Raw genomic sequence first — 25,851 nt, forward strand, 5'->3', positions numbered from 1 at the left:
TAGTCAATTGATAAAATTTGTTAAATTTAACTAATCTACTAAGTATTAGGTCTATATATATATATATATATATATATATATATATTATCTCAAAACTGTAACGCTGATGAAAGATCTACAGAATACAAAAAATGAAACAAAATTGAGAATTCAAAGATCACATCCTTGTTTATCCTCAAAGCGGATGTTATGGATTTCTTCAATGAAGTGATCAATATGATGATTTAATTACATTTAATTAACTTCCCAGTATTTCACAATAATTTAATGTTCCATAATTTCTTTCTGTTGACTCTATCGTAAGCCTTTTAGTAATATAAAAATAAGATATTCAAGAGTAAATTAAATTCACATTCCCTTACGATTAGCTGTTCTACTGTGAATATTTCATCTATACAAGATATTCCTATTTGGAAACCATTTTGCTTTTTTGCAGACCGTTTTCTGCTTATGTCACAGAAATAAATATTACAATAACTACAGCATAATCATTAGACTACTTTAAAACCGCAACGCAACTCAAGCGCCGTGGACTTTCAAAACACCCACAATACTGCGGCCTCCGCACTGAATCTGGGACGAAAATTATCTTCTTCTTCTTCTTCTTCTTTTTCTTCTTCTTCCCATCACTCTGGAATCAGCTTCGCAAATCCATGAGTCTGCCCTGAATTAGAGCGTGTATTTAGTACGAGACACTTCTGCTTTGTACTTACCGGAAGTGGATGTGACGTCTCCCCGTGTTGCAGGGAGGAGGGCGAGGGTGCTGGTAGCAGCGGCCTGGGTGCTCAGCGCTTTCTTCTCCATTCCCATCATCATCCTGTACGAGGAGAAACCCGTGCAAGGTAAAAAAAAATTAAAGAATTTGCATCCCTCTGTAGTTGTTAACCTCTCATAATTGGAAAAGTTTCATCCCATACTTTCTGTGTATGACATGCATGTTAAAATATAGAATGTTTATAAAGGCAGAGTCTTGAGGAATGTTCGCTATCGGAAACAACTTCTATGCAAGCCTGTAATAGAATCTTTTTTTGCCCAGCCTTCAGGTTGAGTTTAAAACAATTTTTTTCTCTGTTAAAATTGGATCTTGTCAAATAATGTATAATGTTACTACTAAGTTTAAGATATCCATGTAGCCTACCCTTGATATGAAAGTGTAAAATTACTTGGAAAATAATTTTTAATATTTTTTCAAAACTCCCCATTCATTAAAAATGTATAGTTTTGTAATAAGAATAGTCTAGAATGGTCGGAAAAGGCCAAACATTTAAAGAAGAAGGTATTTATTTTGTTGGTATAATTTTATTGTATTTTAAATTTTTTTCTTCAGACTCTATAGCTCGTACGAAAATAATAATTGGCAGGCTCTATATACACTATTTATACATCACTAAGCAATTTCAATTTTTTTTAAAGGATAGTAGTCACATTTTTTAATTATAAAAATTTGTGGAATATTTGTCTTCAGCCGGACAGCGTTTACATGACAAATTAGCCTACTTTAATATTTGAATTTTTAACTATCGTAATTCTTGTTTTGAGCTATAGGCCTATTTGATGAAGACAACAAAAAGTAGGCTACAATCTCTAAAATGTCAGTTCAATTTTTTTTATTTATTTTTTGCGAACTTTGAACTAAATAAAAAAAAAATAACGATATTATTTTTTAAGAATAAACTATACATTCTATATTTACTATTTTACTGCGTGTTGTTCAAATGGAAGAACTACATATATATGTAAAGTTTCATTAAAATTACTTAAAATACTTTTTTAATTATCATGTAAATGCTGCTCGGTTGAATAAAATATCCAACAAATTTTCATTTTTTTAAATAACCATTAGGTTTTTAAAAACATTAAAATTTCTCAGTGATCTATAGATACTTTAAATTAAGCATTCCAATTTTTATTTCCTGAGTATCTGTGATTTGTGAGGAAGAAAATGCTGAAATATACCAAAATTATACTAGCGAAAGGTGTACGTTATCCTTATATTTGCAAACTATCAAACCTTAAAAAATCGTAATATGTAGTCACTGAATGTAAATTTTCTCGTTTTCTCTATGATATCTATAAACTTACGTGGTAGTGTTTGCTTACGTGACGTTTACTACAGAGAGGTTACCACTATAAATGTCCGACTGAACGAAAAATGTTTAAGTCAATATTTCGCTTGCCTAAACTGAAAGAATGCATTAATATTGTCATACATTTCTATCATATTAGATCTGGATAATTCTGCAGTGCAGCTTCGAAAAATATCCCATCTTCTTGGAGCATGTAGTTATCAGTTTCATTGTTAGTGTTGGTGATAATGTTTATAACGGTTATCATGGTGTTAAATATTTTGTAGTGACTGGGCTACCTACATTACAATAATGGTAATCGTGGAAGTAATAGCGATCGGGTTGGTCGCAGGTCTATAGCAGTGGTAGTGATGATAATTGTAGTGGAGATAATAGGCCTAGTAATGGTGGGAGTGAAAGGTGTTGGTCTCTATAAGAATGAGCATGACGAGGGTGAAGGTGCAGTTGTTGAAGCTGGTAGTGGCGATGACCAATATCACGACATAGTTGGCGGTTTAAACAGCTTCTTACTTGTTGAAGGCAAGGCGCAGTGCTGGATCGAGTTCCAGGAGCCGTGGCAGTGGCAAGTGTACATGACGCTGGTGGCAGTGGCGCTCTTCGTGCTGCCGGCCCTCATCATCTCTGGATGCTACACCGTCATCGTGCTCACCATCTGGAGCAAGAGCAAGATTCTCACCCCGCCTTCCAAGTCCTGCAACAACAGGGGTGAGTACATCACCATTTATTTCATTATGAAACTTCTATATTTACATTCTTTGATTGATATAAAGTAGATGAGTAAGCGTATTGTGAATTATTTAAGATTATTTCGTATATATATATATATATATATATATATATATATATATATATATATATATATATATATATATATATGGCAATAATGAGTGAAGAAAGAATGATGCTGAAACTGATCAGGAAGAGGAAAAGGAATTGGTTGGGTCACTGGCTGACAAGAAACTGTCTACTGAAGGATGCACTGGAAGGAATGGAGAACGGGAGAAGAGTTCAGGGTAGAAGAAGATATCAGATGATAGACGACATTAAGATACAGCAAATGGATCATAATATGAGGAAACAAAGAGGAAGGCAGAAAATAGGAAAGACTGGAGAAAGCTGGGTTTGTAGTGAAAGACCTGCCCTTGGGCAGAACACTAAGTGAATGAAATTGAAGGGATAGCCTATATATGGCGACGCTGATATAACCTCGGCAGCTTCGGGCGTCGTTAAATGAAACACATACACACACACACACCCAAACACACACACACACACACAGATATATATATATATATATATATATATATATATATATATATATATATATATATATATATATATATATATGAGCCTAGTATCAAAGACGGACATACGCTATTTTTATCGAAATTTAGTTAAGGATCGGTTCTGATTTGTGGCCCGTTTATTTCAGAAACTGAGATTTACTTGCTTTAGTGAACGTTAAAATATATTGTTACTTTCATAATTGAACATCTCCATGCATAGTTTACTTCAAACGCGGACATGACCATTTCAGCCAATCGGATTGCTCGAAACGGCTTAAAAGTCTCGTGGCAACCAGTTAATGTTCACATTCTAACGAGTTTGAATGTTTTAATAATTAAGTTCCCTTTTATTTCGAAATGTTATTAAAATATGAGAATTTTGAACAGCTTGAATTCAACGTGGAAAGCAATACGTTGGAGAGTACGCCTGAACTGACTAGGAAACGTAAATTTAATCCTGAGTAACGGAAACCTGCTAAAGAATAACGGTTGGAAACGAATCCTCCACCAATTAAAATAGGAGTGAAAGTGAACCAAGAGAAACTTGCGGATGTTCAGAAGTTACTAAGTAAACACTTCGGAAGTGATTGGAAGGAAAACCCTGTCTTCAGTGGTATAGCCTACTGTAATCCAGAGTTATGATAAAAATGTAGACAGTCATCATGAATGTGATTGTTTTGAAGAGTTTAATTGCAGTAAAATAAGAACTAAAGAAGTGAATAGAAATAACACTCTAAATTTAATTATCTAAGTTTTCCAGTTAAATATTAGCTTTAGAATAAAATCAATTCCATAGAATTTTCTTACCATTATCCTGATTATCTGGGTTGTGAGTTTCAAAACCGGACACTTGCATTTTCGTGTGTGTTAAAAAACGGACAAAAGTCAACCTCAGTTTCAAAACTGGACAATGCCATTTTTAGTTATGTTTTAAAGTGCTTTAAAGTAATATTTTTAAGTGGGGACTGAATTATTTTGTTAATAAAGTTACCAATATGACACACAAAAAGGCCATGTCTTATACTGTACTATAAGTTAACATAATGAAAAAAAAAATATGGCTCTGCTGACAAATAATAAAAATTGCTTTTATCCGTCTTTGATACTAGGCTTCTCATACATCTTTAGATTCTTTCCAGTAATGAAAAATTCCCTGGGTTGGTTACCAACCATCCACAGAGCAAGACTAGTTGTAGGGTTGCTACCTTGTAGCCTCTAGTCAGGCGTATTAAATAGCATTTCCTCCATTTATGATAGAACGGTTATACCGCCGTGACTCGGTCACTGTTATTGGGTATAATGGGATTGGGCCGTAAAAAACATATAAATCCCGAAAACATGACAAGTTCCTTGTATAACCAAAGAAATTCACCAATATCAGCAATAGTGGAAGAACTATGTACAAAGAATGGAAAGGCAGAGACTTCCAAGATTAGTTTTCTGAAACTCAGAACTTGAGAAAAGTTGAGAGTTTGACTAATATAGCAATCATACACAAGTGTTAGCATCAGTTTGAAACACTGTGTATTTCACCAGTATTGGAGACTTTCAGTCCATACTGCTCATGATTGGTAAAAGATAAAATAAAATCGATGGTGTTTAATAGGTAAAAGGGCTTAAACCTCATTCTTTTGAATTTGACTTTTTTCGCTGTAATTAATGTAATTAAGTTAGTTAACATTTAATTACAAGTTGTGAAGATATGGTTTTATAATTACTCTTTCATTAGTTTATTTTACGTAGCGAATAATGATAATGTGTTAAAATTAATTCTTTTTGTTCCTGAAAAATCTTTCTTTTGTGGGTTAAGCCCTTTTACCTAAACTCTATCGAAATAATATAAAATGAAACTTTCCTGATGTCATACTTACTTCCTTATATAACACACGCACGCACACACACAGACACACACACACATATATTTGTGTGGTATCTTATATACTGTAGATATCCAACACCTGAATATCATTCAGCTTAAAATATTGTGTCTTTTGTTAAAAAAAATAGGAACAATAGTGTTACGCTCAGTAATTGCACTTCAAGGAATGGTGTCAACACATTGTAGAAAGTTTTGGGTGATGAAAGCTGTGAAGGGGGAAGTATTATTTTGCTGCAAAATGACACTAGGGACACTTCGAAAAAAGTGACAGTAAACGAAGTTGCAGTACCTCGGTAACATAATCTGTGTCTTTAACAAATTCGAGAATTAATCCGAAGTCACTACTGATCGCATCCCAAATCATATCTGCTGTTTGGAAAATCTGGTGCTCACAAATAAGTACAAAATCGTTCTGATTCCCTCTGCAGTACCAAACCCTGATACGATCATGATCTTCATTAAAGTTGAAGAGGGACTCAGAGAAAACTATGCGTTGCCATCTGTGTCTCAAATTTCGACTCATCACACCACTCAAGACTTGCCAAATGATGCTGAGGAATCAAAGACAAACAGCAGAGAGGTTGTTGTGCCTCTTGTCTGGACTTGTTCAAACTTCCACGGACGGTCCTCGCGATACCTACCAACGCATTGCAAGTCCCATAGAATGCAAGATCTTTCTGAATGTTGAGGCAGACTCTGATACTTCACGTCGGCGGATATGGCGATCTTCTCTACCTGCAGTGTGTGTGGTGGGACCAGTGCCTGATGTACGAGCTGTATATACCCACTCCTGAACACATCGTTTCCCAGAAGTAGCCGCACGGGTAACATGATGCCTATCCAGCCTCATGCATTCTGAGAACGCGACCCCGTTCAAATAGGCCAAATTGGTGAAATTCCATTCCGTTCCGGAATGTGATACCGTGACATAGTGATTATCTACGCATCACTGCAAGTAATGTCCTCAATGTATTCGCTTTCAACATTCAAAATGTTGTGAAAGACATTTTTAAAGAAAGAGTATTAATATTTTCTGAAAATTTTGATAAGATTGGTTCGAATTTTTTTAGTTGGTTATTTAACGACTCTGTATCAAGTACTAGGTTATATAGCGTCGATGAGATTGGTGACAGCGAGATAGTATTTGGCGAGATGAGGGCGAGGGTTCGCCATAGATTACCTGGCATTCATCTTACGGTTGGGGAAAACCTCGGAAAAAACCCAACTAGATAATCAGCCCAAGCGGGGATCGAACCCGCGCCCGAGCGGAACATCAGACCGGCAGGCAAGCGCCTTAACCGACTGAGCCACGCCGATTTTTTTTTTTTTTTTTTTTTTTTTTGTAATTAAATACACGTTTATTGAAATTTATATACAAAACCCTGTTGATATGATTTCGGTATAAAAGCACGAATTAAGTGAAACGTGTGCTCAATTGAGGCCATCAGGAATATAGTAATCTAAGTAGCATGGGAGATATTTAGCTTTTGAAAGTAATAAGCATTTTGCCCAACATAATACAAGTATGTTATGGAACTCATGCATATCACTCTATCCCTCAGTAGATATAACATTTAGGTATACGCCAGTGCACTTTTCTCACTTTTCGTAAATTTGTTACTTAGCCTATATCAGTGTGATCCTAGCGACCTAGATTAAAGAAATGTAACGATCTTCCCTACGGTAAATTAAACTGACGCTTTCATGACTCACAGATCGAAGCGGATATTTTAGACTTGAACAAATCATTATTAACCTCTTTTCTTCCATTTCTTCGTTTTCCTTTCTCCTTTTCTTTCATTATTTCTTTGTCTCTCTCCCCTATTTTCATTTTTCCGTTCTCTTTTACTTTCCTTCTATTCTTTTCCTTCATTCCCTTTCTTATTTTTCCTTTTCCTCTATTGTTTTCCTTTTCTCCTTTCCTCCCCTTCTCAATTTTCCTTTCCCTTCCTTCCCCTCCCTTTTTCTTTTCCTTTTTTTCCTTCCCTATCTTTATCCCTTTCGTTTTCCTCTATTTTAATTTTTCCGTTCTCTTTTACTTTCCTTCTATTCTTTCCCTTCATTCCCTTTCTTCTTTTTCCTTTTCCTCTATTGTTGTCCTTTTCTCCTTTCCTCCCTTCTCAATTTTCCTTTTCCTTCTTTCTACTCCCTTTTTCTTTTCCTTTTTCTCTCTCCTTCCCTATCTTTATCCCTTTAGTTTCCTTCTATTTTCATTTTTCCGTTCTCTTTTACTTTCCTTCTATTTTCCTGCATTTCCCTTTCTTCTTTTTCTTTTTCCTCCATTGTTTTCCTTTTCTCCTTTCCTCCTCTTCTCAATTTTCCTTTCTCTTCTTTCCCCTCCCTTTTTCTTTTCTTTTTCTCTTTCCTTCCCTATCTTTATTCCTTTCGTTTTCGTCTATTTTCATTTTCCCGTTCTCTATTACTTTCCTTCGATTCTTTTCCATCATTCCCTTTCTTCTTTTATCTTTTCCTCTATTGGTTTCCTTTCTTCCTTTCCTTCCCTTCTCCATTTTCCTTTCCCTTCTTTCCTCTCCCTTTTTCTTTTCCTTTTTCTCTTTCCTTCCCTATTTTTATCCCTTTTCTTTTCTTCTTTCCTTTTCCCTTTTTCTTTTTCTATTCCCCTTTCCTTCCCTTTCTCCTTTTTCTTTCTTTCCTTCCTTTTCCCCATTTTCCTTTTCCCATTTGCTTCTCTTCTTGTTTCTTTCTCCATTTCCTTTTCTCCCAATTATCCTCTTCATCTCTTCTTTTCTTTTTCCTTTTCTTCTTGTCTTTCCCTTTTCTTTTTCCTTTTCTTCTTGTCTTTCCCTTTTCTTTTTCCTTTCCTCATTTTTCCTTTTTTTCTTCTCATTCTGCTTTTCTTACTCTCTTTCCATTGCAATGATATCCTCAACTCTTTCCATTTAAATTCTTCTCATATTTTTCTTTTTTTCCTCATCTTTTTTTTTCCTTTATTCCTCTTTCTCCTCACATTCACCTCTTCCTATCTATTTTCTCCTCCTCTCCCCTATGTACCCAGACTTTATGGCTACCTCATATTTCTACATAAATCTCATGTTTAGCGAAGTTACAACTGCTTCATAAACTGTTTCTACTTGTGAGTAGCAGCACTTATATTTATCTTTTATCTAATTCAATCATTAAAACTAGAGTGCGTAACGTTCAGATCTTCCAGGTTACATTGTACGTTGGATAGAACGTTCCCGGTTGGAACAGATCTCTAAAGCCCTGACTTGTAAACTTACATTCTGTTACAATTATGTACACCGAACAATAACCACAAAGGCGTGGACGCAGTATCGACGGTGCGCCGCAGGAAACGTTTGTCATACGTTTATGTAACTTGCGGCTCCCGGCTTCAATAAAACTGCGGTTTATTGTTGTTTCAACCATTGGTCATAAAATTCCATAGCGCTGCCAATGCGGTCAGTACCAGCACCTCGGGAGACTCGCAAATAACATATTTCAATTCTGAAATTGTATTTTATACTTTTCAATCCTTCATTATTATCAACTGTATGAAACTACAATAAAAGCTCGATATAACGCGGCTGTCGGGGGACATAGGTCTACTTCACTCCGCGTTATAGCTTGTAAAGCTATGGTTATGAGGACTTGGATTTTTATGTTTTTAGTCATAATATGTATATATATATATATATATATATATATATATATATATATATTCCGGCTTAACTATTATTATATGTAATCTATATTAATAATAAAGCTGTAGCCAAAATTGTTCCGGTAATTTTCGATTTTCCAAAAATAATTGGTGTTAATATGTATAATTAACCATCCTGAAAGCGAAAATAGCTTTTTTGAAATTTTTGTTTGTATGTCTGTCTGTCTGGATGTTTGTTACCTTTTCACGCGATAATGGCTGAACCGATTTATATGAAAATTGGAATATAAATTAAGTTCGTTGTAACTTAGATTTTAGGCTATATGGCATTAAAAATACTTTATTTAAAAGGGGGCTTATAAGGGGGCCTGAATTAAATAAATCGAAATATCTCGCTTATTATTGATTTTCTTGAAACATATTACATAACAAAAGTTTTTTTTTTTAAATAATTTCCGATAAGTTTTATTCTGTACAAAATTTTGATAGGACTGATATTTAATGAAATAAATGAGTTTTAAAATTACAATAACAACGCCATCTAAGGCGCTGTATTGAAATAAAAACAAATGACTTCGTCTATAAGGGGCCTTGGACAATAATAATCGAAAGCTATTAAACATAGCCTAAGAGAATGTTTCTGTGTTTGTATGAAGTAACATCGGAAGCTAATTAAATGTTTAATTATTATTTCACCATTGGAAAGTGTAGTTTCTCTAGATGGACATAATTCTACAATGTTATTACAGTAACTTCTGAAACGTATAGCAAGTAATATAAAGTATACATATTAAAACTAAATTATATGTCAATCTTCCTTAAACTATGGTTGCATGTAATAACAATTAAGAAACATGTTAAAGGAATTGTCATTGCACCAAATGATTGCTCTCTGGACCAAAATTATCGCATTTTAATTATTTAAATACAATTTAAATTAAGTAACATTAAACGATTTATCCTTCTATCAAACACGAATGTTCCCTGGATCAAACGTCCTATTTTAATTATGTAATTACTTTATATTTATTTCTAACAGGTGTAGCGGAGCGCACGGGTACGGCTAGTTTTATATATATATATATATATATATATATATATATATATATATATATAATTACATATACGAGGATGTTTTAGAATTCAACTGAAGAAATTTATGTCGTTATAGAGGAGTTGTAGGCAAGCAATTTTATATAAGGAACCTAGGGCCTCCCGCGAAAAATATCTGACGGTGAGTTATCAGCTGTTAAATTTGTTCACGTTTGGTACTCCTATTCCAGTATTAAAATGAAATAGAGGTGTGGAATAGTATGCGATGGTTTCGGATCTTATTAAGGATTGCATGAAGCATAACTGTTAAGAGCTAATGAACGGAGTTTTCAAAATTTTTCCTTCACAGAATCTGTAACATTGTCATCAAGCAACGACACAGCACGCCACTGTACTGCTTGTTTCACCCTCATTCGATTTCGTTATTGAACATATTCTAGAATGGAATTATTGACAAAATGCTCTAGTATAACGGACTACGCGTCAGATATCAGGCCAAAAGGTTGTATGTTTGAGTCTATCAGTGGTAGTTCTTTTTTTAATTCCAATACCTCTTATTTTATTGGTGAGATATCTGAATTCTTTTCTGAACCACCGAACTGAGTATTGTACTATTTATTTACTATGATTTCGACAGTAGTACACTGTATAGTACTTGCAATTGGTCCATTACAGTTCACTTGAGATCAAATCAATCTATTTGACTCCTATGGAGATCAGTTAGGTGTTTGTTAGAAACACGCTGGCGTTTGGTTGCAACGAGCGCATGGTCATTTTGTATTCGGTATTATTATTTTCATGCATTCTTGTCACATTTTAATGTTTAAGTTGTTTGAAATTCGTTGTGCGTAGTTTATAATAGTTAAGCCGGAATAATTAATTAACTTTAGAAAAAAGTAACTGCTTGATTTTTTGGAGACAAATGCTACTTAGAACGGAGGTCACTACTTTGAACAATTCCTACAACTTGTTTTACAACTGACAGTGAATACTGAAAGAATAATTTATTTCCTTTATTAAAATATAAGCACGTAATATACTGTACAGTAATTCCTGAATATTGCTTACTCCCTCCTCTAAAGCCGCGGTGACACGATACGAGTACAGTCGGACCGAGTTTGCTCGAATGGTCACTCGGACGCTACTCGTAATGAAGCAACAGGTACTGTGCAGGACTGGTAACCGTGCCGTGTGCGAGGAATCTGCCACAACCGCGGAGAAGAGGGTTGATACTAAAGCAGGACTGGGCACCGGGAGCGAATCCAAACTCTAAACCAGGCCTGTACAAGGTTTGCGCTCTCCGAGCCGGCTCACAGCTCATGAGTGGAATGCAGATATTAGCTGCGCTCTGTATAAGGGTGGACTGGAAGAAGGGGTGATCTCGTACAAAATATACATAAAAGGAAATACAGTACTAATAAGAGTGTTTAAGAAATGAATTCCAGTTCAGTGTTTGCAAAACTATATTGGACTATTATTAATTAATAAAGAAATATTTATTTTACAGAAGTAATATAAATTCTATAGCTGCTTAAATTTACAATATCATTTTGTTATATTTTTATTTATCAGTACATGAAAACGAGGTTTTATGCTGTTGACAGCTGAAAGAAACGGTAGCCTACTATCGTAATGAAACATCAGTTACAGATGTTCGATGTCTGCCGTTATTAAAGTTGATTATAGAAAACAGTTGCTCAAAAATATAAATGTTGAGCCAAACATAGTAATCATTTTCACAGCCAGCTTGTGTAGTCGCGGATATTATTGCTAATGTTTAGTATTGTAAAACTCAACAAGGCTAGTAGTATTATTCAAACGATCTTTAGCCGTTAGGTCACATTGAAGATCAATAAGTTCGAGCTGTAAATCGTTAAATGTTAAATGTTACGTTCCGTATTTTAGATTCCTCCATACTGCACTGTAGCAGTAGGTAAGCAACGTGAAACAGTTACTGAGAATAGGCCTACACACTGCACTCCACTAGATAGCTGAGTGGTCGTTTCCCTCTCCTCTACGTATAGCAAGTCTATGTCATTCTGACGTATCTTCCTCTCCGTTTCGGCGAGCGGTAAACACAGCTCTCCCGCTCCAAAGGAGCGCGCGCGCTCGTTGAGCGTGTTTGTGCAGGTATGCTCTAAACTGTGACGCTTAAGTTAATGTTAAGATTCATCCGTTACGGCATCAACGCTGCGAGGTGTTCGGCGGGGAAGAAAGGGGTTGAATAGAATACATATTATGGCTCTCCGTGAGAGAGTAGAATCCGCTCTTGGTGCCGAGTCCTGTACTAAAGATTAAGGATGGGGATGGCTTTGCTATGCCATTGTCAGACAACTGCCAGTTCTGAATACATAGTGCGAGAGTGCAGTCAACTTGAGTGTATTTTTTACGTTGTTCGATTCAGAAGTTCCATATCTGTGCAATTCAGTGTAGTATGTATATGTAGTGCAGAATTAGTATAGTGTAGTGTAATGTAGTGTACTGGTAAAGTAGTATAGAATGTGTATAGCTATAGTATAGGAGTAACAGTAACATAGCAGGAGGACAGTGTTTTACACATAATAATTTTCATTATTGTGTAAGATAAAGTGATGGAAAAAAAAAGTTGAATATTTCCAAAATTGTACTCCTGTAAGCTGTACCTAACCCCTTAAACACTTTCGTTTAGTTTGTCCAATAGAAAGTCAAACATAACTATTCATAGTGAGGGAAGAGAAATAATAGCTAACGTCATAGAGAAGTGCGATCAGGAAAAAGTGCAAAACCGTTTGAGGATTCCCTTAAATAAATTAACTGAAAGAGAGGCCGAATATAATGGAGCAGAGTATAGAGTACGATAAAGAGGTAGAAAGAAACATAAGATAAGAAAATAAAATAGTCCGGATAGACTTGTGAAATCGCCAGGAAAGAAAAGACGAATAATGTCTCGTAATAGTTAGTTAGTTAGTTAGTTAGTTAGTTAGTTAGTTAGTTAGTGGGGTTTAAAAAGAGCTCGTCAGCTACTCTGGCTATTTGCGTCCTTATCTAAAATTCTTCAGAAACAAAAAAACCTAAACAATACAATAGGCTGAAAACTAACACGAAACTAAAACACGTTGTCACAGTAAAAACAACGTACACAAATAAGGTGATTCTTAAAAAATTATAAAAGTGAGCAATTCTCAGACGTTAGGCAGTATTCAAAAAGAAACAAAATAATAAAACAAATACCACCAGAGATAAATTATCTGGCGCATTTGAAAACATTAAAATTTTATAAAATATCCGGATGTAAATGTCCGAAATGTCAGGTATGTTAAAAATATATATAAAGCAACAAATGTAACCTCCGGATTTAAAGAGTGTAAAACGGGTCAATAAAAACTAAATTACCCTAGAAAGTACTGCATTCGATAAAAATCTCAGAACTGCATTTGCACAATTAAAATTATTTTCAAGAGCATCACGTAGAGTCGGCCGAATTGCGAATTGTCAACGGACACGGCCATATTTCCTATAATGCAATAAAATATGTTCGACCGTCTGATATACGGCATATTATATCACACTCCGGCTGAGGCTTGTCATTTAGGAGATAGCCAAAACAAAAAATTGAAATTATTTTTATCATTTATTATCATAATACACTGCTCTCTTAAAGTGACAGAGCATATTAGGAATTAATTTAATGGATTTCCGAAAACACGCTATCAAACATTTCATATAGGTCTATTCTGCAAAAGGAAGCAAAAACAAGTAAAACTACTTTAAACTTTTTTGTTTCAGATATCTCAAAGAATAACTCTCTGAAATGAATTACATTACTTATGGTTCATTCCGTATATATACATATATATATGAACCATAAGTAATGTAATTTATATATATATATATATATATATATATATATATTCACAATTTCTTTTAGATAAATCTCCTTTCGATTTAGTAAATATTATATTTCATGAGTATACCCTATTTCACTGTTAAATTGACACATAGATAGTAAATTTAATGTAAGTAATTTTTATTCATTATTTAAGACATTTCTAAGTTACTACATAGACAGATGGCATGCCGAAAAATGCTGTTCGGTATCAAAGAGCTAAAAACTTATACTTCCGTGAAATCTCGCAATCAGTTTTCTGCTTCTTACCAATATTTCCTATTTTAACACTTCGTTTACTGGGAAGGGAAACTGTAAATGGACGGAGTTTTGCAATAATAGACCAACCGACAATTTGAAAAAAGTGAGATATTTGCACAAATCTGTTGATGGCAGATAAATTTAACTCTGAAAAAATCAAGAATACCATATTTGAGTGTTGCTGTTATTAATAAGCAAAAATTCGTTTATTGCATAAAATTCATTTATTTATTTTTCTTTGAAATATTAATTCAACTGCTGATCTCTTATTAAAAATCAGATAGCCTTTTGTGGTATTATTTGTGTTATTTTTTTTTTGTAATACTGTGAATGTTATAATAGTTCTTCCATGAAATGTTTTATAAAGAAACAGATTTATTTGAATGGCCAGTATCTCGAAACAGGTTTTTGGCGCTTGGATCACTATTGCTAATCACCGTCCAAATATTATAGTATCAAGATTCTCCAGTCTCCCCAGCGAATAGGGATTATAAAGAATGGACACTTCGCGTCGGTACCTTTGATGTAGCCGGACTGATTTCAATGACCTTCAAGCCAGCTAGAGCGTGAGATTCTGCTTTCTCCCTAGAGTTGGCGCTGACATCACACCAGCTAGCAGCGGAAATATAACACATATAATTAATACATCTAGGTACATTATGTACTCAAATAAAATAAATTGGATCCATAAAATAATAAATACGTCATTAACTGTAATGTCTAGACTCTAGAGTTCCTTTATAATGAGTGTTGAGACGTTGACCCCAACAACAATGATTTGATAGAACTGAAAATGGAAAAACAAAACTCTTACGAGAAGTAAAACCATATACCTATATTGTATTATATACAAATATTAAACGAATTTGATACTTAATTGTATAATGTATTATATTATTTTATAATATAATTTATTATATCTGAAATATAAAAAATTATTATTACAACTAGTTCGTCACTGAGAAATAAGGAAAAGCTGTTAACTTGAATTTATTTGAAGCAAAGCGTTACTGGATTATGCAATAAGATAGGCGATGTTTGAATCCTGTGTCTGAACTCTATTCTCAATTATTATCTTAGCCTATGATCGATTACACTAACCTCTAGCGCTTGAAAGTAGAACTAAACGCTGGCGCACAGAGGAACAAAACACAGGCAAATTCGCTCAGTGTCTATTCTTTATAATCCCTATTCGCTGGTCTCCCCTTCTGTGTAAGGAGCATTACTAATGGTGGTTACTGAATGCTGCAGGGGGACACCGGCAGCAGCACGACGAACAGGACAGCCGCCGAGCGAGCTCCAGGGGTCTCATCCCCAGAGCCAAGATCAAGACAGTCAAGATGACCTTCGTCATCGTCTTCGGTATGTATTTAACTCCAAATAAAGTCCTCATTGTACAGATACGGAAACACAATTTGGAGCTCTATTATTTTGCTTCGTTTTCAACACACTGCGCATGTGCAATAAACAAGAGTCCCTATCTATATATGCTACTTGTGAAGAGTTTTACGAAATTGTTGCCTACATACAGGTGGACTCCCATCAAGACTAGCCCCAAATTTTAATTCCGTATCTGTACAATCAATCTGAACTACAATGCCTGTTGAGACGGGAGAGAATGATCGTATTTATGGCGACATCTCGAATTTCTTCCTTAGGCCGAGTCTCGTTCACCATTTCCCTGGGGGTGAGACAAAGACTAACAATTATGACAACTACGACGACGGCTACGACTTAACAAAAACGCTGTGTATGATAGTTGTTACGGTAACTGTGAGTTGTGATGACGGCTACGACATGTTTCGATGTGTGTAACGAACATAAGGAATAGTTCTATAAACTTTATGACGATTATGCCATTCCTATAACGGCATATCATGTTAATCATGACACACGAATATAATGCATAATCTATTGTGATTACTAGTGATGGATATTACACATCATAAAGGTACAAACATTGTGACTATGATAACTTGCGATGAACTACGTGACTGCAAGAACTGGCGATAAACAACGTGACTATAATAACTGGAGATAATGATGTGACTAAGATAACTGACGATAAACAATATTACTATGATAACTGGAGATAATTTGACTATGATAACTGGCGATAATCAATGTAACCATCAATGTAAACTTTGTTCTTATAATAACTGACGATAAACTGTGACTGTAATAAGTGTCTATAAACATTGTGACCATTATAACTGACGTTGAACATTGTGAGTATAAGTGGCGATAAACATTGTGACTATAATAATTGGCGATAAGCATTGTGACTATGATAACTGGCGATAAACATTTGATTATGATAACGCGATAAACGCTGTGGTTATATTAGCTGCCGATAAACATTGTGACTATAATAATTGGCGATAAACATTTGACTATGATAACTGACAATATATGTACATTGTGACTATAATAAGTGGCGATGAACATTGTGACTATGATAACTGGCGATAAACATTTGATTATGATAACTGGCGATAAACGCTGTGGTTATATTAGCTGCCGATAAACATTGTGACTATGATAACTGGCGATAAACATTTGATTATGATAACTGGCGATAAACGCTGTGGTTATATTAGCTGCCGATAAACATTGTGACTATAATAATTGGCGATAAGCATTGTGACTATGATAACTGGCGATAAACATTTGATTATGATAACTGGCGATAAACGCTGTAGTTATATTAGCTGCCGATAAACATTGTGACTATGATAACTGGCGATAAACATTTGACTATGATAACTGACAATATATGTACATTGTGACTATAATAAGTGGCGATGAACATTGTGACTATGATAACTGGCGATAAACATTTGATTATGATAACTGGCGATAAACGCTGTGGTTATATTAGCTGCCGATAAACATTGTGACTATGATATCTGGCGATAAACATTTGATTATGATAACTGGCGATAAACGCTGTGGTTATATTAGCTGCCGATAAACATTGTGACTATGATAACTGGCGATAAACATTTGATTATGATAACTGGCGATAAACGCTGTGGTTATATTAGCTGCCGATAAACATTGTGACTATGATAACTGGCGATAAACATTTGACTATGATAACTGACAATATATGTACATTGTGACTATAATAAGTGGCGATGAACATTGTTACTACAATAACAACTGACGATAAACACTGTGACTGTACGACGCTCCATTGTACACAATTCTGAATGACAGACCAACAGTAAGTGATCTCTACTGAAAGACAACCCTATGCGCACTGCATGCTTATTTACTATGCATCTAAAAGTAATTACCCGCTCTCCGTGGGGTAAGTGTACGAACAACAGTAAGTAAAAGTTAAGTAAAGTAAATCCGTGGCGCTGCAGCCCATGAAGGGCCAAGACCGACCAGCCGGCTGCTGGCCTCACGTTCACATGCCGAAGTAGAGGTGAACGATCATCCAACCAGAATGGAGGTATCGTGTGATTAGCACGATGATCCCCCAGCCATTATAGCTGGTTTGCGAAACCAGATTTTCACTACCTATCATAGCTCCCCAAGTGCATCACGATGCTGGGTGGGCACCGGTCCCATACACTGGCCGAAATTTCATGAGAAAATTTCTTCCCCCATGAGGACTCGAACTCGAACCAGCGCGCATTCCGTAACGCGAGTCATAGGCAAAATGCCTTAGACCACGACGCCACGGCGCGGGACACGTACGTAGAACAATGTTACATGAATTTCTCGGAATACGTATTTTTAAATTTTAATGTAACAGGTAAATGTAAATTAATTGTATTCATGTCACTGTGTTCGTGTTTAACTCATCAAACATAATTAATTTAGTTTTATTAATATGTTTTGAATTTTAAGATCATTTCAAAGCTTAGTGTAATAATGCAGTATATGAACAACACTGATATACAGTATATTGTACGTATACGAGTATGTTTTGCGTGACAGCTTAGAATTCTATGTCAAGTATTTAGCTGATGAGGTAACAGATTGCATCACACAAGAAGTTCTAAATTAAATTAAGTGAAGCAAGCTTAAGTGGATATGTCTCAATTAATATAAGATTTAATAGCACATCCTAACTCATGATTCACTGCCTCTCAGTTTCATGTAATGCTTTTTTCCTCCGATCGCACATTATTAGGAAACTCTGGTTAATGAACCAAGAAACGGAGAGCAGCACATGTCCTGAAGACGTAAATATTTTCCACGAGAATTAACACAGATTCCTGTCTCATGTAAGGTCCTAAATTAATTTTTTTCTCATTCTTGTCTAGCCTATTCCATTGTTCTTTCTTTCTATCTTTAAGATAAGAAGAAAGGGAATATAGGCTACACAAAAAGGGCAAGGTATAGAGATAGATGATAGAATTTTTCAGAATCTGAAATTAAAAGATCAAAATTTAATTTACCACACAGCAAATAAGGTGCCATCCTCGTAACTTATGACAGATATGTCACGTTTTTATACTAATTTAAAGAAAGGGAATAAAATTGAAGTATTTGAGCACCGAAAGGCTAACGTAATACTTTCGTAGGGTAGGTGAAAAAGAAGAAAGTACATAGGATAAATGCGGGTACTGCAGCCATTTTGTTCATGTATTAAACAAATTTCTGAAACTCTGTTACTGATGGCTTAAACATAAATACGCTAAATCTCCCAGCCACTCTGTGGAATATCTGCTTTAAACGAAAATTAAATTACAGACTCATCCCACTTAATTTGGTTGTTACGTTCCGGAAGAACTACGTAATCCTAATATTGTGTGTCGGGAAATTGAGATTAAAAGTCAAATCCTGTAAATATAGGATACATAATATACAAGCTGATTCATAAGTAGTAAGTGTAAATATTTAGTTGTACGTAATACGGCAAGTAAAAATTAGCTAAGGCACCCTACAACAATTTTTCTACAACTGCTAAACTTCAGAGTTACGTAACAAAGCAATAACAAATTTAAAACAAACTGGAAGTAATTTCTCTCGTGAAGGTTACAAAAATTACAATATATAATAATAATAATAATAATAATAATAATAATAATATAATAATAATAATTTATTCTGGCGAAGTTAAGGTCCACTTAGAAACAAAAAAAAAGCTCATACAATTTTCAATGAGACGAATTAATAATTACAGGCTAATATTTAAAGAACACTCAAAGATTGATGTAGTTATACAAGCACAAGTTGAGTAAAGTAATGTAAACATACTAAATAATAATTACAAAATAATATAAGGCTTAGAAGCTACACTTAATGAAAATCCAAATGGTAAGTGAACCAATATTACAAATTCAGTTGTAAATTATAACTACAGGTACAACACTGAGAAATATTACACATAGGTACATACATGCACACAAAGGAGAGTGAAACATGAATGAGAAAGAAAGAAAAACATATTTTCAGAAATAGTGAGTAAAATATGTACTAACAATTTGTAGGATTAAAATGAACATTTATAATTTCAATGATAAAAGTACATAAAACGATCATGATAAGATAAAGTAAGGCACGGAAAAATTAATATGGCTTACCAATGGTCATGTATTTGAATAATTTACTTTTAAATTTCAATATCGTTCGGCATTTCCTGAGAGAGCTGGGTAAGGAGTTCCAGAAACGACCCCAGAAGTAGAAGTACAGCGTGTTCATGTCTGGTGATCTGATTGGCCCAACAACTGGGCTTCCACGATCTATCCCTTTCAATATGTCATAATTCTGCAATAAAGCACTTTAAAAAAGTGTTTTAGTATTGCTTTTAGTACTACATTACACCCAAAGAATATTTACACTTATTTACGTGTCATCTCTCATATAATGTACGTACAGTACAATGCTAATAGCAAGAACGAAATTTGTCAAGTGGGTTAAGGCTCATTGACAATGAAAATTAAACATAACCGTAACATAAACACAGAAGTTTGCGCCCAGGCTACCACATGGGGTCATTCACAATGATTCACATAAGCATTCGTTAACATGAAAGTTTGCAAACTCCAAACTTTCATGCTTATGAGTACGTGATTTGCAAACAGAACACAATCGTGGAGCGCTGAAGTATACGACAGAATATGAGGAAATGGCGTCGTTGTTATGTTTCCATGGTTACCAAGTATGTTTGCTGTTATATTTATGTTCCCATCGTGAATGATGGTATGACTTCTTGATTTTACTCTAACGTTAAGTTAACGCTTACGTTATGTTTAATTTTCATTGTGAATGAGTCTTACACTATTTGGAAATAACATGTTGCTCATTGTAATGGCGGATAGTTGTCTTGTCTTCTGCGGTCTAAGTCCTTGTCGTGAGTTCGGAGTTTGTGCTCAAACCCTGCAAAGGCCGCAAAGAAAGGGCGATAAAAGCCCTTCATCCTTCATATATCTTCCTTCGGAAGACAATTAAAGCTGGGGTGTCGTGTCGTAAATTTAAAATACTTAAAAGAGTTCTGTCCTTCAAAGAGAACTCCAGACAAAATTTTTAATCTATTTCTCGTCCATGTCAAAATCTGAAAGTAGCACAACAATTCAAATCAATGGTGTAAGTGCGCGTGGACTGCAATCCATATTCCACTATTATTCCATTCTATATCATATTTTCATTTGACAGGCTATTATAGATAGCCTACCACTTTCGTAATCATGAGATTTTTGTCGAAATGTTTTCATTTCAATGGCTTGATTTCATAGTCTTTGGTCGATTGCAAGCAAGGAAAAAATAATATTATATATGACTAAAAGCATTTCATATTTATATTAAATCTAAATAGACTACTAATTTCTATAAATTATACAATAGCTCTAATATTAAATGTACTCCAGAAATGTCGAAAAGACAACCTGGTGGCATTGGAAGGGAAAATATAGAGTATTTCAAAAGTCAGTTCAAGCATTAAGTCGCTATAAATATTATAGTATTTGAGATAGGAAAAAAAAAAAAAAAACATCACTGTGTTGGGCAAACAACTGGGTTTACAAAACATTGGGAAAATGTCCGCCGTTCTCTTGTTCAACATACAGCATTCTGTCTGCGACACCATGCACAGCATTTTGCAGATAACGTTGGAATATTGGCAATTTCTTGCGAGATGGCATCTTTCAGTTGCAGTAGAGTTGTTGGATGTGTCAGGAAAATTCGTTCTTTAAGGTAACCCTACAACCAAAAGTCGGCCGGATTAAAATCTGGAGATCGCGGAAGCCACATTGTTGGAAAGTGCCTACCGATGACACGATCGCCAAACGTCTGCGTAATTAATTGTTTTGCAGGGATAAAGATGTGGGGTGGAGCGCCATCTTGCATGGAGATTATGTTTTCCATATCGTGATTCCTCAGCTTAGGGATGACGAAGTTCTGTAACATGCTGTAGTAGCGCTCCCCGTTTACTGTAACATCCTGTCTTATTCCATTATTGTCCACACCTGTAGAGTAACGGTTAGCGCTTCTGGCCGGGAAATCAGGTGGCCCGGGTTCGATTCCCGGTCGGGGCAAGTTATCTGGTTGAGGTTTTTTCTGGGGTTTTCCCTCAACCCAATATGAGCAAATGCTGGTTTTGCCGGCCTCATCACCTTCATCTCATTCAAACACTAAATAACCTAAGATATTGATAAAGCGTTGTAAAATAACCTACTAAAAATTAATGTTGGAGTTATCACGCGTAATTGAGGTTCGTTTTTCGACCAAAGTCATCTGTAGGCAATTTCCAACAATGTGGCCTCTACGATCTCCAGATTTTAATCCGGCCGACTTTTGGTTGGGGGGTTACCTTAAAGAAGGCGTTTTCCTTATACATTCAACAATCCTACTGCAACTAAAAGATGCCATCTCGCAAGAAATTGCCAATATTCCAAGATATTTTCTGAAAAATGCTGTGCATGGTGTCGCAGATAGAATGCTGTACTTCAAAAAGAGAACGGCGGACATATTCCCAATGTTTTGTACAAACCCGTTGTTTGCCTAGCACTGTAATCTTTTTGTTTTTCCCTATCTCAAATATTATAATATTTATAGCGATTTAATATTTGAACTGACTTTTGAAATACTCTATATATTAAATGTATTGATTAGAAACTATACATTGTAAAAGGATGTTATGGGTAACTGCGTAACATAATTTATGTAGGCCTATCTACGTAAAGATTAATTTTTGGTTCTACAGAATATTTCTGTTGTGATAACAATGGTTATTAGAGGAGAAAAACTCACTCCGGTGCGGGGTATCGAACCCGGGTCCTTGGTTTTACGTACCAAGTGCTCTAACTACTGAGCTATGCCGAAGTTCAATCTACAGCGAGTTCTTCTCCTCTAATAACTATTGTTACCATAACAGAAATATTTTGTAGGGCTAAAAATTAATCTTTACGTAGATTCTTCGCTCAACAGTGCATAATACTGTGGAATCTCGGCCACCAAGTCACTCAATTGAGTGCGCTCCTTGTATAATGACAGTTGACTAATATATGTCAACATAGGCCTATACTCATATGTCGATCTTGGAGTCAGGCCACAAAGAGAAAAACAGTGGAGGAGAGGGATTCGATCCTGTGTTGAGGATTGAACTTCGGCGTAGCTCGGTGGTTAGAGCATTTGGTACGTATAACCAAGGACCCGGGTTCGATCCCCGGCGCCGGAACTAGTTTTTCTCCTTTAATAACTATAATTTATGTAGCTATAGCCTACATCTTCTTAACAAAAGAATTTGCGGCCACCGACTATCGGCCACCGCTTGACTGCCGATCCGGAGTGGGTTCGATTCCCGCTTAGGCTGGTTACCTGGTCGGATTTTTCCGAGGTTTTACCCAACAGTAAGGCGAAATTCAGGTAATCTATGGCGAAATGACGCTAAATAACGTACTAGTTGAAACAGCTTCGTTAAAAAAAAAGAACTAAAAACATAAAAATAAACAAAACAATTTCAATTGCAAGTCAGATAGACTACTTTAATTTTTGAAATCATGAAATATGCCATGTACAATAAATGCAATGAATGTCTCTCTACATTTTACGTACATTATGGATGATAAGTCATAGTACACTATTGCACATCACTAATGATCCTACATGAACATCACAGAGTTGCAAAATCTGCAGGTATGGTCTTCGTAATAACACTAAGATTAGAGACAACATATGACAACCAAGGTTAGGTCAGTTTTTTTATTTTTCTCCTTCAAAAATCTTAATTTCTGTCTACACAACGGTGGAAAAAGGAGTGAGACAAGTGGGCAACAGGCTTCGACCTCACATAAATTCTTCCTCACAGACTCAAAATCCCTTGCAAGGACGATTGATCGCGTATCTTATAATTCTGTCCCATTCATTTCCCTATATTTCATTGCTTAAATCTATATCGTCCGAATCAAATCACCATAATCCATGTCGCGATAACCCATGAAAGGCTAAGGTCGACCAGTCAGCTGCTGGCATCACGTCCACGTTCCTCAAAAGAAGTGAACGATCATCCAACCAGAGCGGGGGTAGCATGTGATTATCAGGATGATTCGCCAACCGTTATAACTAGTATTTTGCTGCATATTGTAGCTCCCCAAGTTCATCACGATGCTGGGTGAGCACCAGTCCCATACACTGACCGACATTTCATGAGAAAATTTCCATGGTGTTCGGGTAAAAGGGATTAAGTCATTTTGTGCAATAGTGTGGTTTTGTTCCTCATGTGAATACGCAAATTAAATTCTACAAGTGGGTTTCGAAATCCCTAGTGAAAAAAATGCTAAATTGTAACAACTCTATGAGTCACAGCCAAATGCTAACCTTATCAGTAGTTAGTCCATGAACCGATGTCAGTTGTTTGACCACGTCCAATTACGTCATCTCTCCTCGCTACGGGCATGAGGGGGCCGAAGTCCAATACAAAAATTAGCTGAGCCGCGCTGTCTCAATCAGTAATATCTCGGCATCGAGAGCATCTACACATCTGTGCGACCATTCATTCGTTTGATTCATAATTCCGAGTTCTGCAACATTAAAGTTATAATGGACACATACAATACACTTTGAGTGAACCATAGTGAAGCATATTTTGTTGTGAGCTGGGGCTAATTTTGGAATATGCTTCATATAAAGAGAGAGAAAACATGCCCTTTATTAATTCTATTAATTATCTATATCGGGAGATTGTAGTGGGGTCTCCAGTCTCTTCGGTGTGGTTGAAGAATACCCACATTATCATAATGTGGACAGTATGCTTGGGTTCTTGTCGTCTTGAAAGTAATAGCACAGTCTACTATATACAGTCACGAAGTTTGGGATGATTTTTTTGCAAATCTCGCGATAGTTGCTAGACGCTTGGAGCGCTGTGAGTACTAGGAACAATAGACTGTGTCACTGCCATCGTGATCTAATACAGCCCGTAAGGCAGACCATCTAATCACGAAGGGCGGCGTTTCAACCATATAAATTAATTGGAATGCATAAAGAGTAACATATATTTCTCTAAAATGTAGTGTAATTACATTAATAAAATTTAAAACAATGATTACGAAACACTTCAGACATAATTCCTTGCGAGTTAAGGTGTAATATTATTTTTGGTGTGACAATTACATTGTTCGTATGTGTAATACCTGCCTTTATTTCGATTAAATATTGCGAAATTCTTGTAAATTCATTTATGAACGCTTCAATAAATTTCAGTTGCACTGCACGAATATTTAGATATGTTGAAATTACAGGTTAGGCCTATGTTTACTGTACCAGTTGCCCATTTTGGTCTAATTTTAGTGGTCTCCAATGCCCTGCCACTACATATGTATGTTATGTCATATGGAAATTACAGGTTATGTTTACTATATTTAACTTATATTCCTATATTCGCAATTACACATTATAATTAAACATAATGTCATGTATGACACCCGTCACATTCTATTTGTCTATATTTTAATACTACAATTGAGTGCTGAATTATTGTATTTATCTACTACCTAAGAGACGAAATAACACAATCGTACGTACACTAATTTTATAGAGTGGTATGGTAAATTTTCTGTCTACAATTAAGGAAGGTAGATGTGCTAAATTAAAATCACAATATAAATTCGTTTTTGTTGAACCTCAAAATAGCTTCCATTCTAAACTATGTTGATGCGAACAGATTATGTTAACACGTAAAATTCTCTTCACATTAAAATAACACAGTTTCGTAATTATTTCTACAACATGTTACGCAACAAGAAATAAACGGAACTTATGGATTACATTACACTAAATAAAACTTGGCAATGATACGCAATAAAGTTATAATATAATATTTCACTGAGCTCCATACACTCAAATAGAAAACCCGAACAAACATTACGGCCTGGTCTAGATCGAAAAGGCATTGACTGTGCCGTATTTCGCTTTGTTGTGAAAAGTTGTGTAAACTGTGAAATGTTCGTTATCTGTTGTAATAACTGTAAATGGCTAAAATACAAATTTGAGTAATAAAATGGGACAAGGAGACGTTTGTTGCACTATAAATTCTAAGAAAGAGAGGTCAGAGTTATCCTTCTGAAAGATCCAGGAAGGTAAGTTTATAAAATATAATATATACTTTATGAAAATAATATATAAACCTTATGTATTTCATATTTCAATAGTGGAAGGAAAGTGTTATTTTTTTCAAAAGAATACGATATCGAAAGTACAATACATCTTATCGTCTGCTGGGGAAAGGGTCTGTGATGAGACGATAGTAGCGATCCTGGTGGTTAGCAACTATCTATGGATGCGTATTTCAACTGTCTATGTTTGCATATTTAGTAAGTATTGAGCTTCGTGACTGTATA

The 25,851-nt window shown here is 35.3% G+C and overlaps 1 protein-coding gene across 3 annotated transcripts in view; it reads left to right on the forward strand.

Moving 5' to 3' along the window:
- LOC138710585 (cardioacceleratory peptide receptor-like) overlaps positions 1 to 25,851 on the forward strand; it is a 684,299-nt gene that overhangs the window by 634,599 nt on the left and 23,849 nt on the right. For all 3 annotated transcript variants that reach the window (XM_069841577.1, XM_069841579.1, XM_069841578.1), the window contains exons 6-8: positions 747 to 842; positions 2,607 to 2,792; positions 15,308 to 15,418. In XM_069841577.1, coding sequence (XP_069697678.1) covers positions 747 to 842; positions 2,607 to 2,792; positions 15,308 to 15,418 — 393 coding nt within the window. The remainder of the gene's footprint in view (positions 1 to 746; positions 843 to 2,606; positions 2,793 to 15,307; positions 15,419 to 25,851) is intronic.

This window comes from Periplaneta americana, chromosome 12, assembly GCF_040183065.1.
Source record: "Periplaneta americana isolate PAMFEO1 chromosome 12, P.americana_PAMFEO1_priV1, whole genome shotgun sequence".
Taxonomy (NCBI): Eukaryota; Metazoa; Arthropoda; class Insecta; order Blattodea; family Blattidae; genus Periplaneta; species Periplaneta americana.